Below are 12,587 nucleotides of genomic sequence, written 5' to 3' on the forward strand. Positions count from 1 at the left end.
GGAGCTGGGTGCGGCCCTGATTTTTTGTGTCCCTTCTTTTTCTTGGATGGCGGGACAGACGGCGGCCGGGAACTGACTGCAGCAAGAGCTGAGTGCTGCCCTGACCCCTTATGGCCTTGCAGGTAACCAACCACAGTAGCCACTGTGTGCTGCCCTGTTCCTCTAAGGGTTTTTGTCCTGGCGGTCTGAGAAGATGGTGCTGTTTCCATATCTCAGACGGGAGAGAAAATAGGGATAAGAAAAGAAGAATAGAGATAGTAATTCCTTTTTTTTTTTAACTAACTAATACAGAGTGTACGAAATCAAGTATAGAAAGAATGAAGGAAAAAGAGGAGCCGAAGGCTGATAGTCATAGGAGTTAGAGAAAACAGCCAAAGGTTGTTGCCTGAGCTGAGACAGGAACAGAACTGGCATCACCTCAGTAAGAAGAGGAGCCAGGAAAAAATTATGACAGGTTACTGTCTCGAGCTGATTGGGGACTGTAACCCATGTGGAGACCTCACTGGCATCCATGAAAGAATGGCCAGTACCATTCTAGAAGCAACAGGAGAGTCCTGCTGAAGCCTGTCAGCCACAGTAAGGGTGGGCTGCATGGGCCAACAGGCAGGCATGAAAAATACCCTTGGCCATTCTTGCCCTAGCTTGTGCAGGATGACAATGAGATTAAGGAGTCCATATTACTTTTTTTGGGGGGGGGCGCTTCCTGCAGGGAGAAGGGGAAGGAATGTCCCTTGCAGAAAAAAATCATTGTTTACTGTGGTAGTGCCTCCTCTTCCATTGCAAAGATGCGGATTGGCCTCACTGAGGAGTTCTGTGTGGGCAAGACTGAGCTGCGAGGTGAGTGTGTAGTTCTCTTCCCCCCCCCCAGAAAAGCTCACCTTAATAATTCCTTTCCGCCTCCTCAAGGCCCCTCTTGCTGTTGCCCCCAGGCTATGGCGCTGCAGTGCAACTGGATGAATGCTCCTTCCACAGCTCCATCAAACTGGATGAATTTGAGTGCAGTCGCATCCTCCGGGTGAACCCCAGCCAAGGGGAGGTAAAGGCAGGCAGGCAGGCAGGGTGGAAGAGGCCAGCCACGAGTGTGGGGGGTAGAGAATCAGCCATTGCTGAGTGTTGTTTCCTTCCTTTGAGCAGCTGACCCTGATGCAGTACCAGCTGGCTGACGACATCCCTGCGGCCCTGCCATTCCACCTCTTCCCCACTATCAGTCATGACCCCTGTGGCCGGTGAGTGCTGCCTCCTCCTCAAAAACCTCCCAAAACTAAAGACAGCAAGCAGAGAGAGGAGCTCCCCCTCCTCCCTCATTATGTGCATCTTCCTCCCTTGCAGGATGCAAGTTTACTTGAAGCTTCGCTGTGACTTGTCACCAAAAAGGTACAGAGTCCTTCATTGGCTTTCAGGCAGGAAAGAGCAAACAAGCAGTGCATAATTCAGGCCTCCCCCCACCCTTTAATGGTTCCTGTCTCTTTCAGCCACACGGTGAACATCCATATCCACCTCTCTGTGCCCATGGCTACTCTCAGGTGAGCCGGCTGATCCCCTGCCACAAGGTGGCTTCCTAAGGCAGGGCCTTCTCCTCCGGCCTGTTTGCAGTGGCGTCTCCCTTTCACTTCTGCTTCCCTCCCTCTCCAGCCTCTCCCAGGAGCTGAGCAGTCCTGAACAGGCAGCCACCTTGCAGCCCACCACCAAGTCCATTGCGTGGGTCATTCCCCGAATCCGAGGCAGCTCCCAGCTCTCTGCCCTCTTTAAGGTAAGGGGCATCAAGGGAGGTTGGCTTATCAGTAGAGGAAAGCCCAGAGGAGATGCAACCGGTGGCCCAGACTCTATCCAATTCCTGCCATCTTTCCTGGCCATTGGCCATGCTGGTGGCAGGTGTCATCCGAGAGCAGCTGGAGGGCCGGAGGCTGACCATGCCTGCCTGCTGTAGCTGAAGGGCAAACGAAGGAGCTGCACCAATTGTTCCTTTGTTACCTTAGCGGCCCATGAAACTGCCAGGAGAAGGCTGACCTCAATTGCCTGACACACACTTTCATCTACTTTGCAGCTGGAGGAGCCGGGCAGGACTCTTGGAGGTGGGCCCTGTCAACCTTTCCTTTGAGGTGCCAGCTTACACGTGTTCTGGACTGCAGGTTCGCTTCCTGCATTTTATGGGGCCACAACCAAGTCTTCCTCACCGCTGGGTGTGATACGTGACCCACAGCGAGTCCTATGTCATACGCCTCAATGCAGGGTAGATGCACTCTAGGACAAGGCTATTCAGCATTTGCCTCCTCACATGGAACAACCTTTAAAGCAGTCTCCTTCCAGATACCAGAGGCTTTCAAACGAACAGCTTTATTTCTTAGCTAACAGTTGCACAGAACCCAACAAAGAATGAACAGTGCAACAGAAAATGTCCCAGAGCCCCCCTTAGAGTGAGAGGAAACAAGGCAAAATACCAAGCTCCATACAACACAAACTGTCCCTGAGAAATGGGGATGAGCAGAGCCCCCCAAGGCACCAAAACCATATCCTCATCCACTGGGCCACCAAGAGTAAGAGCAAGACTAATGGCCCTACTGGTGCAGCTGAGGGCTCCAAGGGAGGGAGAGACAACCTTCTCTGACACACGTGGGGAGCGTCGTCTTGAGAAAGTGGGGGGAAGGGAGAAAGAAGGGGCACTACTTCAGGAATCCTGCAGAGAGAGTAAGAGAAGACCACCTTGTTCTGCTGCTTCTAGCAACTGCCACTGGTCCCCTGGGCACTGCCTATGCTCCTCACCCCTCCACAGCCCATTAGGCTAAGAGCCTGGAGGCGAGGAGAGGTCACCTGCTGTTGCAAACTGAGGGATGCAGCTCCTGCTGCTACACTAAGGGCCTTTGGATCAATCTAGCAGAGCAGCTCTTGTATGACCAAGCTGCAAGAGAGACCGCAATGAGGCTGGGCCTAAATTCTCGTCTTGGAATGAAGGGCTGCCAAAGGAAGAGCAAAGCCCAACCACTCCACCCCACCCCACCCCGAAGAAAACAAGAAAGCAGCAGAGGGGAGTGAAAAGTTAGGGTGTCTTGCATGCCTTGCAGATGCAGGACGAAGACCAGGCCGGGGGGGGGGGGCTTGGCTTAGCATGCACTCTTGAGCTCTCCAGTGCACACCTGGGCAGTGCCCTCTTCCCTCCCCCACACCCAAATTGCCAGATGGCTCTTTTTACCTTCCCCATTACCTTGCCCACGGCCAAAGATTATCTCTTCCTCCTCCTCGGTCTCTGGCTCCTCCATCACCACCTCTCCAGCTTTCATCAGGCGCAGCCTATGGGGCATGAACAGAAGGATAATTGACACAATTATGGAACACCCGCTCCTCTGCCCCGGGCTACAGGGCTTAAAGCTCACTGTGCGTGTGTGTGTGTATATCGTCTGGGTTGAGTGTCACCACTTGTGACTCCTTCCATGCAGCCACCACCTCGTGAGCTTTTCCGTGGCTACCCCACAAATACATCCTGATCACTGGGATCTCTTCTTGCCTGATAGCACAGAAGCCAGGCAACTTGGCATTTTTATTACGATTTACAAAGAAAAGAAAAAAACAAAACTACACATACAAAAATTTATCTTACTCTCCAAAAAGTTAGTCCCAGTTATTTGATGAAAACGAATGCAGTGTGATGTTACCAATCTTCTCAATCCAAGTGTTTAGGAATAATGTAAGTCTTTCTATAAATTTGTATTCCCAAATTTTTTTCAACCCTTCGGTTACTGGAGGGTTTTTACTTTCCTAGTGGAAGGGTTTGGATTTGTTAGGCACTGAGGAACATTTTGGGACAAGCCGGGCCTGTACAAAAGGGACGGGCTCCACTTGAACCAGAATGGAACCAGACTGCTGGCACTTAAAATTAAAAAGGTGGCAGAGCAGCTTTTAAACTGACTGAGGGGGAAACCCGACAGGAGCTGAGGAAGGTCCGGTTTGGAATAAACCTCCCCCCTGGGATAAAGACCAAAGAAATGATGAAATTTTAAAAGGGGTAGGCCTAGAAGTAGGCATTGTGAGAGCAGGAGCACAGGATATCAATTCAGAAGGGCAAAATTACCACAAGCCAAACCACAAGTGCCAAAGACACTTGAAGAGAGACACTGCTTACAAGTGCCTGTACGAGATAATGCTAGGAACCTCCGAACCAAGATGGGAGAACTGGAGTGCTTGGTCTTAGAGAACAGCATTGATATAGTGAGCATAACGGAGACCAGGTGGAATGGAGAAAACCAGTGGGATACGGTTATCCCTGGATATAAACTATATCGGAAGGACAGGGAAGGATGTATTGGTGGCGGAGTCGCTCTATACGTGAAAGAAGGCATTGAATCCAGCAAGCTTGAAACCCCAAAAGAGGCAGACTCCTCCACAGAATCGTTGTGGGTGGTGATACCATGCCCCAGGAGGGATTTAATACTGGGAACGATCTATCGTCCCCCTGATCAAAATGCTCAGGGAGATCTTGAGATGAGATATGAAATTGAGGAAGCATCCAAACTAGGAAATGTGGTAGTAATGGGTGACTTCAACTACCCGGACATAGACTGGCCGCATATGTGTTCCAGTCACGACAAAGCAGCAAAATTTCTAGATATTCTAAATGACTATTCCCTAGACCAGTTGGTCATGGAACCGACCAGAGGGTCAGCAACCCTGGACTTAACCCTCAGTGGGGAATAGATTAACTAAGCACATAGAAGAACAAGCCAGCATGGCTTCTGCAAGGGAAAGTCCTATTAGAATAACCTATTAGAATTCTATCAGTAACCTATTAGAATTCTTCGAGTGTCAACAAGCATATAGATAGAGGTGATCCAGTGGACATAGTGTATTTAGACTTTCAAAAAGCATTTGACAAGGTACCTCACCAAAGACTTCTGAGGAAGCTTACCAGTTATGGAATAAGAGGAGAGGTCCTCTTGTGGATAAGGAATTGGTTAAGTAGCAGAAAGCAGAGTAGGAATAAATGGACAGTTCTCCCAATGGAGGGCTGTAGAAAGTGGAGTCCCTCAAGGATCGGTATTGGGACCTGTACTTTTCAACTTGTTCATTAATGACCTAGAATTAGGAGTGAGCAGTGAAGTGGCCAAGTTTGCTGACGACACTAAATTGTTCAGAGTTGTTAAAACAAAAAGGGATTGCAAAGAGCTCCAAAAAGTCCTCTCCAAGCTGAGTGGATGGGCGGAAAAATGGCAAATGCAATTCAATACAAACAAGTGTAAAATTATGCATATTGGAGCAAAAAATCTGAATTTCACATATACGCTCATGGGGTCTGAACTGGCGGTAACCAACCAGGAGAGAGACCTCGGGGTTGTAGTGGACAGCACGATGGAAATGTCGACCCACTGTGCGGCAGCTGTGAAAAAGGCAAATTCCATGCTAACGATAATTAGGAAAGGTATTGAAAATAAAACAGCCGATATCATCATGCCGTTGTATAAATCTATGGTGAGGCCACATTTGGAATACTGTGTAAAGTTCTGGTCGCCTCATCTCAAAAAGGATATTAGAGAGTTGGAAAAGGTTCAGAAGAGGGCAACCGGAATGATCAAGGGGATGGAGCGACTCCCTTACGAGGAAAGGTTGCAGCATTTGGGGCTTTTTGGTTTAGAGAAAAGGCAGGTCAGAGGAGACATGATAGAAGTGTATAAAATTATGTATGGCACTGAAAAAGTGGATAGAGAAAAGTTCTTCTCTCTCCCTCTCATAATACTAGAACTTGTGGACATTCAAAGCTGAATGTACTTCTTTACTCAGCATAGTTAAACTATGGAATTTGCTCCCACAAGATGCAGTAATGGCCACCAGCTTGGATGGCTTTAAAAGAAGATTAGACAAATTCATGGAGGACAGGGCTATCAATGGCTACTAGCCATGATGGCTGTGCTCTGCCACCCTAGTCAAGAGGCAGCATGCTTCTGAAAACCAGTTGCCGGAAGCCTCAGGAGAGGAGAGTATTCTTGCACTCGGGTCCTGCTTGCGGGCTTCCCCCGGGCACCTGGTTGGCCACTGTGAGAACAGGATGCCGGACTAGATGGGCCACTGGCCTGATCCAGCAGGCTCTTCTTATGTTCTTATGTAGTATTATGCAAACCATTTTGCACCCACAAGTAGGGTTATTATGACCAGCTGAATGTCTCCTTACTTCCATTTCTGTTATACATAGAAGTGTTCTCGTTTCAGGGTTTCCCGTTATGTTGTAACCTATGATTTCTTTAATGGCGTCCAATGCTGCACAGTGCACAAGCAGAATATATGCATAAAGTCAGCTTTAATTCTTCTACATCTCCAACTGTTTATTATAACAGTATTTTCTTAATTTATAAAGAGCAAGGTGCCACTGGTAATACAGTTTTGAAAAAAAATTCTTTAAGGTTGTCATTTATTAGCCCAGATGGTACCATGTTAAAGAGCCAGATCCATTCTTTTTGTGTTATGGCGGGGTTTTTTAATACTGGTAAAGTATCAAAAGATGTAAACAGTATATAATTATTAATTATTATTATTAAATCTCTGTTGCCAGAATTAGCCAGCGATGCTGCAGAAACACTCCACCAGCAGTGTGACGCTGGTGGAACAGCTAATACTGGGCAGGGCTGTGGGTGGGACTAGACAGCATAGAGGAAAAGCATGCTTGTGTTGGATCCTATTCGCTTTCAGACCATAACCTCTATGGTCTGGGGCAGTTGGCGCCTCTTTGGATGCCAGCTGCTGTGAAATCACAAGTGGGGAGAGTGCTGTTGCACTCAGGTTCTGCTTGTGGGTTTCCCAAAGACATGCAACTGGCCACTGTAAGAACAGTGGGCTGGCCTAGATGGGTCCTCTTTGGCCTGATCCAGCAGGCTTTTCTAATGGACATGCCCTCCTAGGCAATGGGTAGCTAATCTGTGGCCCTTCAAGACTGGCCATGCCAGCTAAGGCTGGTGGGAGGTGGAGTCCAAAAACATCTAGAGGGCCACAGATTAGGCAACCCAACCCCACCATCAGGTCTAGCCCAATGAACACCACGCTGGCAAGACTCCTGCCTCTGTGCCAATACACAAATACATTTAAAAAAGGAGGTGGGGGCCCAGCCTGATGGTCTCATGTGCTAAAATGAAATGTTGGACAAGATGTGATGCTAAGATGTTGCATAGAGAACTCTTTATGAGCCCTGCAAAACTGCAAGCTGGGATCTTCATGGGGGAAGGGGAGGTTAGTGTGTTCAGACTAAGATGGGGGAAAACAGAATTCATATCCCCACCAGCCCTGAAACTAGTTGGATCGCGTTATAGCTACCTCACAGGGTCTTTGTAAGGACGGAATGTAAGGGGAGGGAGAAGAACCATTTACTGACTGATCTGACAAGATTCATGTAACAGTCAACAAAACCTCTTTAAAAGGCTTACACAAAACAGTATAAATATTTATTAAAAATATAGATAGAACACAAATTGTCAAAATATAAATAAAACCAATTTTAAAACAAATATACATAATACAATTACAAGTCTGGGTAGGCTTGCCTAAAACAATACAGTGAAGGTGCCTGCCTAATATCAATAGACAGGGAATTCAAAAGTGCCCATGCTGCCACGCTGAAGGGTCAGTTCCTTGCAAGTGTAGAGCGAACATTATGATGAACATTATGTGGCACCTGTAAGTTTCCAGTTCTGCAGATTGAAGCAGTCCAATAAGCACATATGGGGTAAGGCGATCCTTCAGCTAAACTGGCCTCAAGCTATTGAGGGTTTTATATACCAACACCACACTGAGCTTGGCCCAATAACAAATTGGCAGTCATAGAATCATAGAATTGGAAAGGGCCTCTAAGGCCATCGAGTCCAACCCCCTGCTCAATGCGGGAATCCAACTTAAAGCATACCTGACAGGTAGCCTCTTGAATGCCTTCAGTGTTGAGAGAGCCCACCACCTCCCTAGGTCATGGGTTCCATGGTCGTACTGCTCTAACAGTTAGGAAGTCACTGCAGATCTCAACACTGAGCAGAGGTGTGTTTCACCATTCCGCTGCACTACCTGCGGTTTCCAGACCAAGAGCGGGGGGGTGCAAAGAGCATTGCAACAACCTAACCAGGTCACCAGGCAAAGCTCCATGGCCTTCCCTGCAACTGTGCAAAGGGTGCAGTTTGCCTAACAGCTTTTCTTGGTTCAGAATTCTGACTTTTTCCTCACAGCGAAGGATGCCCTTCAGCTGTCCATTGTGGCAGCATCCATTAAGTGTGCCTGGCCTGGCCTAGCCATCCTTACCGATCCAGGCGCCTGCTCAGGCCACCACGGTCCTTCTCCTGCCGCTGCTCCTGGTGGCTATGAAGGGCTTCACGAGGCTGCTGAGCTGCCAGCCGTGGTTGACTGCCAAGAGCAGAAGAGAACAGCGCATAAAGCCCCGCAATGGGACAAGGCAACAAGTCCACAGCCCACCCACACTAATTGCATCTCACCTCTCCATGAACTCTTCCGACTCAGAGCCTGAATCCAGAAGTGCAGTCAAATGGTGCTTCCCCCTCAGCGTGGTGGAAGTAAGCAGGGGGGTCTGTAAACGGCTGCCAGGAGTGAGGCTGACATCGCCGCCCTGCTCAGAGGACTCTGAGAAGGCAGACCAAACATTGTGGTTTCCACCCCCACCAGTTCCAACCCCCCTCCCCACCCCCTTGCATGCGGGGCCCCAGCCATTCCTGCTAGCAGCAGGCCCCATTCACCGCCCCCATTGCCCTGCCACCCCCAGTTCCACTGGTGCTCCTCCCACCATCCAGGTGCCGCCTCCTCTTGGCAGCTGATCCAGGTCTTCGCTTGGCAGATGAGCCCAGCTGGGGCAATGCATCCTCCGGGGGGCTCAGGGAGCGCTGATACACCAACAATGAGGCCCAACGCGGCTCCTCTCTGTGCCTGGAGGAAAGGTGAGCTTGGTAGGTCTTCTTCAGATAGGACAAGCTGCGAGAGGGAGGAGATGCATTACATCAAACATCTGAGAAAGGGGGGCAAAGGGGCCTCCCAACCACACACACCCCTGCTCCTCCCTACTGAGTCACTCACAGCAAGGCTTTGTCAGGACGCAGCAGCCGTGGGGAAAATTCACTCAGCAGCTCCAAGAAGGACAAGTTGACAAGGCCCAACTTGGAGCCAGGGGATGCTGGCTCCTGGAAGGCAAACTTTATTCCATCCCTGGGATAGAGAAGAGGAGCGTTCCTTAGTGGCCTATGAACTGCCCCTTCCATCTCATCCAGAACTGGGCAAGGACTGTAGTTCAGTGGGAGAACATCTGCTTTGCACACAGAAGGTCCCAGGCCTCCCTTGGAAAGGCTGGGGAAGACTTCCTCTGCCTGAAATCCTGGAGAGATGCTGCCAGTCAGTGCTGAGCTACATGGACCAATGGCAGCTTCCTACATCCCTCACCATTTCATTGGGTTGACCAGCCTCCTCCCAAGAGGCATTTCCTCCCCAGGTCCTGCCCTTCTCCCACTGCCTTCCACCCACATACATTACAGGAGAAGCGGTGCCCTCACTTGTGCAGGGCAACGAGGGCTGGGCGGTTCTGCAGCTGGTGCAACCCAAACAGCAGAGAGAACCGTCGTGCCAAATCCCGGATCTCCAGAAAGGCAGCAGAGGCCACACCTGCTGGCCCCAGCTCCAGAAGCAGCTGAGTAAGTAACTGGAAGGAAGGAAAGAAGTGGAAGGTTCTTTCGTCAAGCACCAGCTGTGCAAAGGGCATCTCCTTCCCTGCATCCCACCCTGTCCCTCCCCCACCTCCCAATACCTGCTGCAGACTAAGGAGCAACGTGCGGGCCCATTCAGTCCGGTCAATCTGGCGGACCCGATTCAGCGTCTCCTTGATTATGTCCCCATAGTCATTGTAGAACTGATGAAAGCAGCCAGGAGGGAGGCAGGATGGATTGAGAGAAAGAGGGAGAGAAGTGATGAAGGGAGAGAGATGCCGAAGTCGTGACAGCAGCAAAACCCGCACCAGGGTAGATGGAGGAAACAAAAGGCACTCCAGCCTAAGGTGCTTCAAGACCAGCTCAAGGCAGAGACAATCAGGATTATTATTATTAACATTTATTACCTGCCCTTCACCCAAAGGTCCCAGGGTGGGTTACAACAACTTTAAAGTAGAGCATTAAAAACAATCTAAAATCACAAAATAGGATGGGTCCTAAAAATTTACGACACAGGTGTCAAAGGCCAGGGTAAAGAGATATGTAGTTGTGAAACGTAACATATGATTGGTGATGTAACTGAATGCAGGTATAAAGGGCAGTATCAGTTGAAAGTGGAATTCTAAATGTAGCATTGTACCAAACAGTCATCATTGGTGCATTCCAAATTTTGCTTTTCACAGGGAAATCAGGCTGCTGGAGGACAGTTAGCAACCCACCATAAACACCTAAGGCAATAGAAGCACAGTGCTGCCCTGCCCTGGGGGTTGACTACCAGATGGGCTGTCTATTACGTTTCATTTTGTCTGGCTACCTGTGGCACAGGGCTGGAGAACCTTTTCCAACCAGCAGGGAAGCCTTCCTGCAATCACTTGACATCACCATGATATCAAGTGATCCAAATTAGCTTTTTCCTTTGCAGCAGGACTCAACCTGTGCCTGCAGAGGAAGATCTGAATTTAAGTCAGCAATGCAAAGGAGTTTGGGGGCTTGCAGTAACCACCAACAGCATGGAGAAATTCTGCTGAGACTGCACCGGGGAACTTTCCTGGGAATGTGCTGATCTGTAAAAATATAATTGTTCTGCAGAAGTAGACAGACATGTAGGTCAAGGTTGATAAGGACAACAGCTGGGCAAAGCCCAGCTGCGTGCGACGAATAGCAGGACATGTTTTCAGCTGGGTGCCTCTCCTCTGGGTGGGGAAGAACTGCTGGATGGAAGGGGACATCGCTGAAGAGAGTCAGTTTGGCGAAGTGGTCGGAGCATTGGACTATGACCTGGGAGACCGAGGCTCAAATACCCACCCAGCCATGTTGCCCACTGGGCTAGTCACTGCCTCTCAGCCTAACCTACCTCACAGGTTTGTTATGAGGATAAATGGAGAGGGGGAGAACCATGATTGAACACCACCTTGAGCTCCTTGGAGGAAAGGTGACATATAAATGCAATAATAAATAGAATAAATAAATCTGGCTATCTTCTTAACACCTGAAAGGTACATTTTATTCAAAGAAAAACACTTCCACGTGTAACATGTTAGCAGGCCAGTGAAAGCATGATCAAGGTGGCCCATTAGTGACCATCAGGTTAGAACAGGCAACTCCCTTTACACAAACGGTATGTTCCTTGTAGTCGAGAAGTGTATTCCCATCTTCAGGCTGGGAAAAGAATTACATGGGAGCCTGGAAGGGAGAAGCCACTATCTGTAAGAAGAGGCAGCTACTCTGGGTAATCCCCAGGAAAAGAAAATAGCCATGACCCTCCCCAACCCACCAGAGCTGCACAACTGCACAGACCATGGCTTGCCCCACTACCAGACAAGGAGAGCTGCAAAGAGACAGCCAGAGGCACGGCAACTGGCAGGAGCTGCCAAGCCAGAAGCACAGTAGGCACCAAGAGGCTGCACAGCAACTCCCACAGGGGGAAACAAGTAACCCCGGAGACTCCAGAGCCCCCTCCAAACCTTGGAGTAATGCTTGAAGATATCCGAGGCAGCAGTCAGCTCCAAGACTCCGCAGACGACGAGTTTGCAGAATCCAGCCAGCAGGTTGCGGCGCTGGTGCAGCTGCTCAATCTGGCACTCCTCATCCTCGTTGTCTACAGTTGGGGAGAGCAGGTGAGGCTTGTCTGTTGCCCAGAGGCACCCTGCCGCCCGTGGCCCTCATGGCTTTTGGACCCCAACCGACACACTGCTACCTTGAGCGTGGCTGTGGCTGAAGACACGGTCAACAAGGAAGCCGGAGAGCTCCGATTGCAGAGAAGGCTCCGCCCGATACACCAACTCCTGGAGCACATGGCGCCCCCCGCCCTGGACCAGCTGCGGGCCAAAGATCAGGAGCAGATCAGTCAGCAACACAAAGGCCTGGAAGGGAATCAAGAGGGTAAAAGTAGTGGTAGCTTTTGTTAGTTATTTTGGGAAAGTTTGGATTTCTTCAAGGATTTATAAAACGGATCACGATTTTCTACCTCTCCCAAATGGTTTGGAGAGAGGTACAAGACAGGGCTGCCTTCTGTCGCCATTGATATTGGCTGTTGTGCGCAACCCAAGCTCTGAATGATAAGAGACTTCCAGGGGTTCCCAAAGCCATCACTTGGGGTTCAGCACACACAGCAGGGCAAGCGACTCTTTCCAGTTCCACACAAAAAACTACCTCTTCTCCCTAGGATGGGGGGGTCACCTCCAGCCAGATGAGGGGGGAGGGCTACCCTCGTTCCTATGGCAACTCAACTGCTCTCCACCAAGTCTTCAGACATGTAAATCAGATCCATAAACTTAACAAAGAAACTGGCTTGATTAGTTCAGCAGGGTTCTCTGCTACAGAATTAATAGTAGATTGGAGGGTGTCAAGAATAGCTAAGTTTGGTCAAGCTAAAATGGCTCAGCCAGTGGGAATTCTGAGGGGCTTTGTTGCAAAGACCTCTGGGAT

At 49.6% G+C, this 12,587-nt stretch overlaps 1 protein-coding gene and 1 pseudogene across 4 annotated transcripts in view; one reads left to right on the plus strand and one right to left on the minus strand.

Annotated features, from left to right (window-relative positions):
* The first annotated feature begins 785 nt into the window (after positions 1–785).
* Positions 786–2,234, plus strand: LOC133363952 (AP-4 complex subunit mu-1-like; annotated as a pseudogene).
* Positions 2,235–2,332: 98 nt separating this feature from the next.
* STAG3 (STAG3 cohesin complex component) overlaps positions 2,333–12,587 on the minus strand; it is a 69,524-nt gene continuing 59,269 nt past the window's right edge. For 3 of the 4 annotated variants that reach the window (XM_061583740.1, XM_061583720.1, XM_061583750.1), the window contains 10 exons: positions 11,857–12,022; positions 11,624–11,757; positions 9,761–9,862; positions 9,510–9,655; positions 9,040–9,168; positions 8,753–8,937; positions 8,448–8,592; positions 8,257–8,358; positions 3,188–3,285; positions 2,333–2,674 (listed from right to left, as the gene is read on the minus strand). In XM_061583740.1, coding sequence (XP_061439724.1) covers positions 2,661–2,674; positions 3,188–3,285; positions 8,257–8,358; positions 8,448–8,592; positions 8,753–8,937; positions 9,040–9,168; positions 9,510–9,655; positions 9,761–9,862; positions 11,624–11,757; positions 11,857–12,022 — 1,221 coding nt within the window. In that variant the 3' untranslated portion in view covers positions 2,333–2,660. The remainder of the gene's footprint in view (positions 2,675–3,187; positions 3,286–8,256; positions 8,359–8,447; positions 8,593–8,752; positions 8,938–9,039; positions 9,169–9,509; positions 9,656–9,760; positions 9,863–11,623; positions 11,758–11,856; positions 12,023–12,587) is intronic. The other variant, XM_061583730.1, reaches the window with a different exon arrangement.

This window comes from Rhineura floridana, chromosome 1 (assembly GCF_030035675.1).
Source record: "Rhineura floridana isolate rRhiFlo1 chromosome 1, rRhiFlo1.hap2, whole genome shotgun sequence".
Lineage (NCBI taxonomy): Eukaryota > Metazoa > Chordata > Lepidosauria > Squamata > Rhineuridae > Rhineura > Rhineura floridana.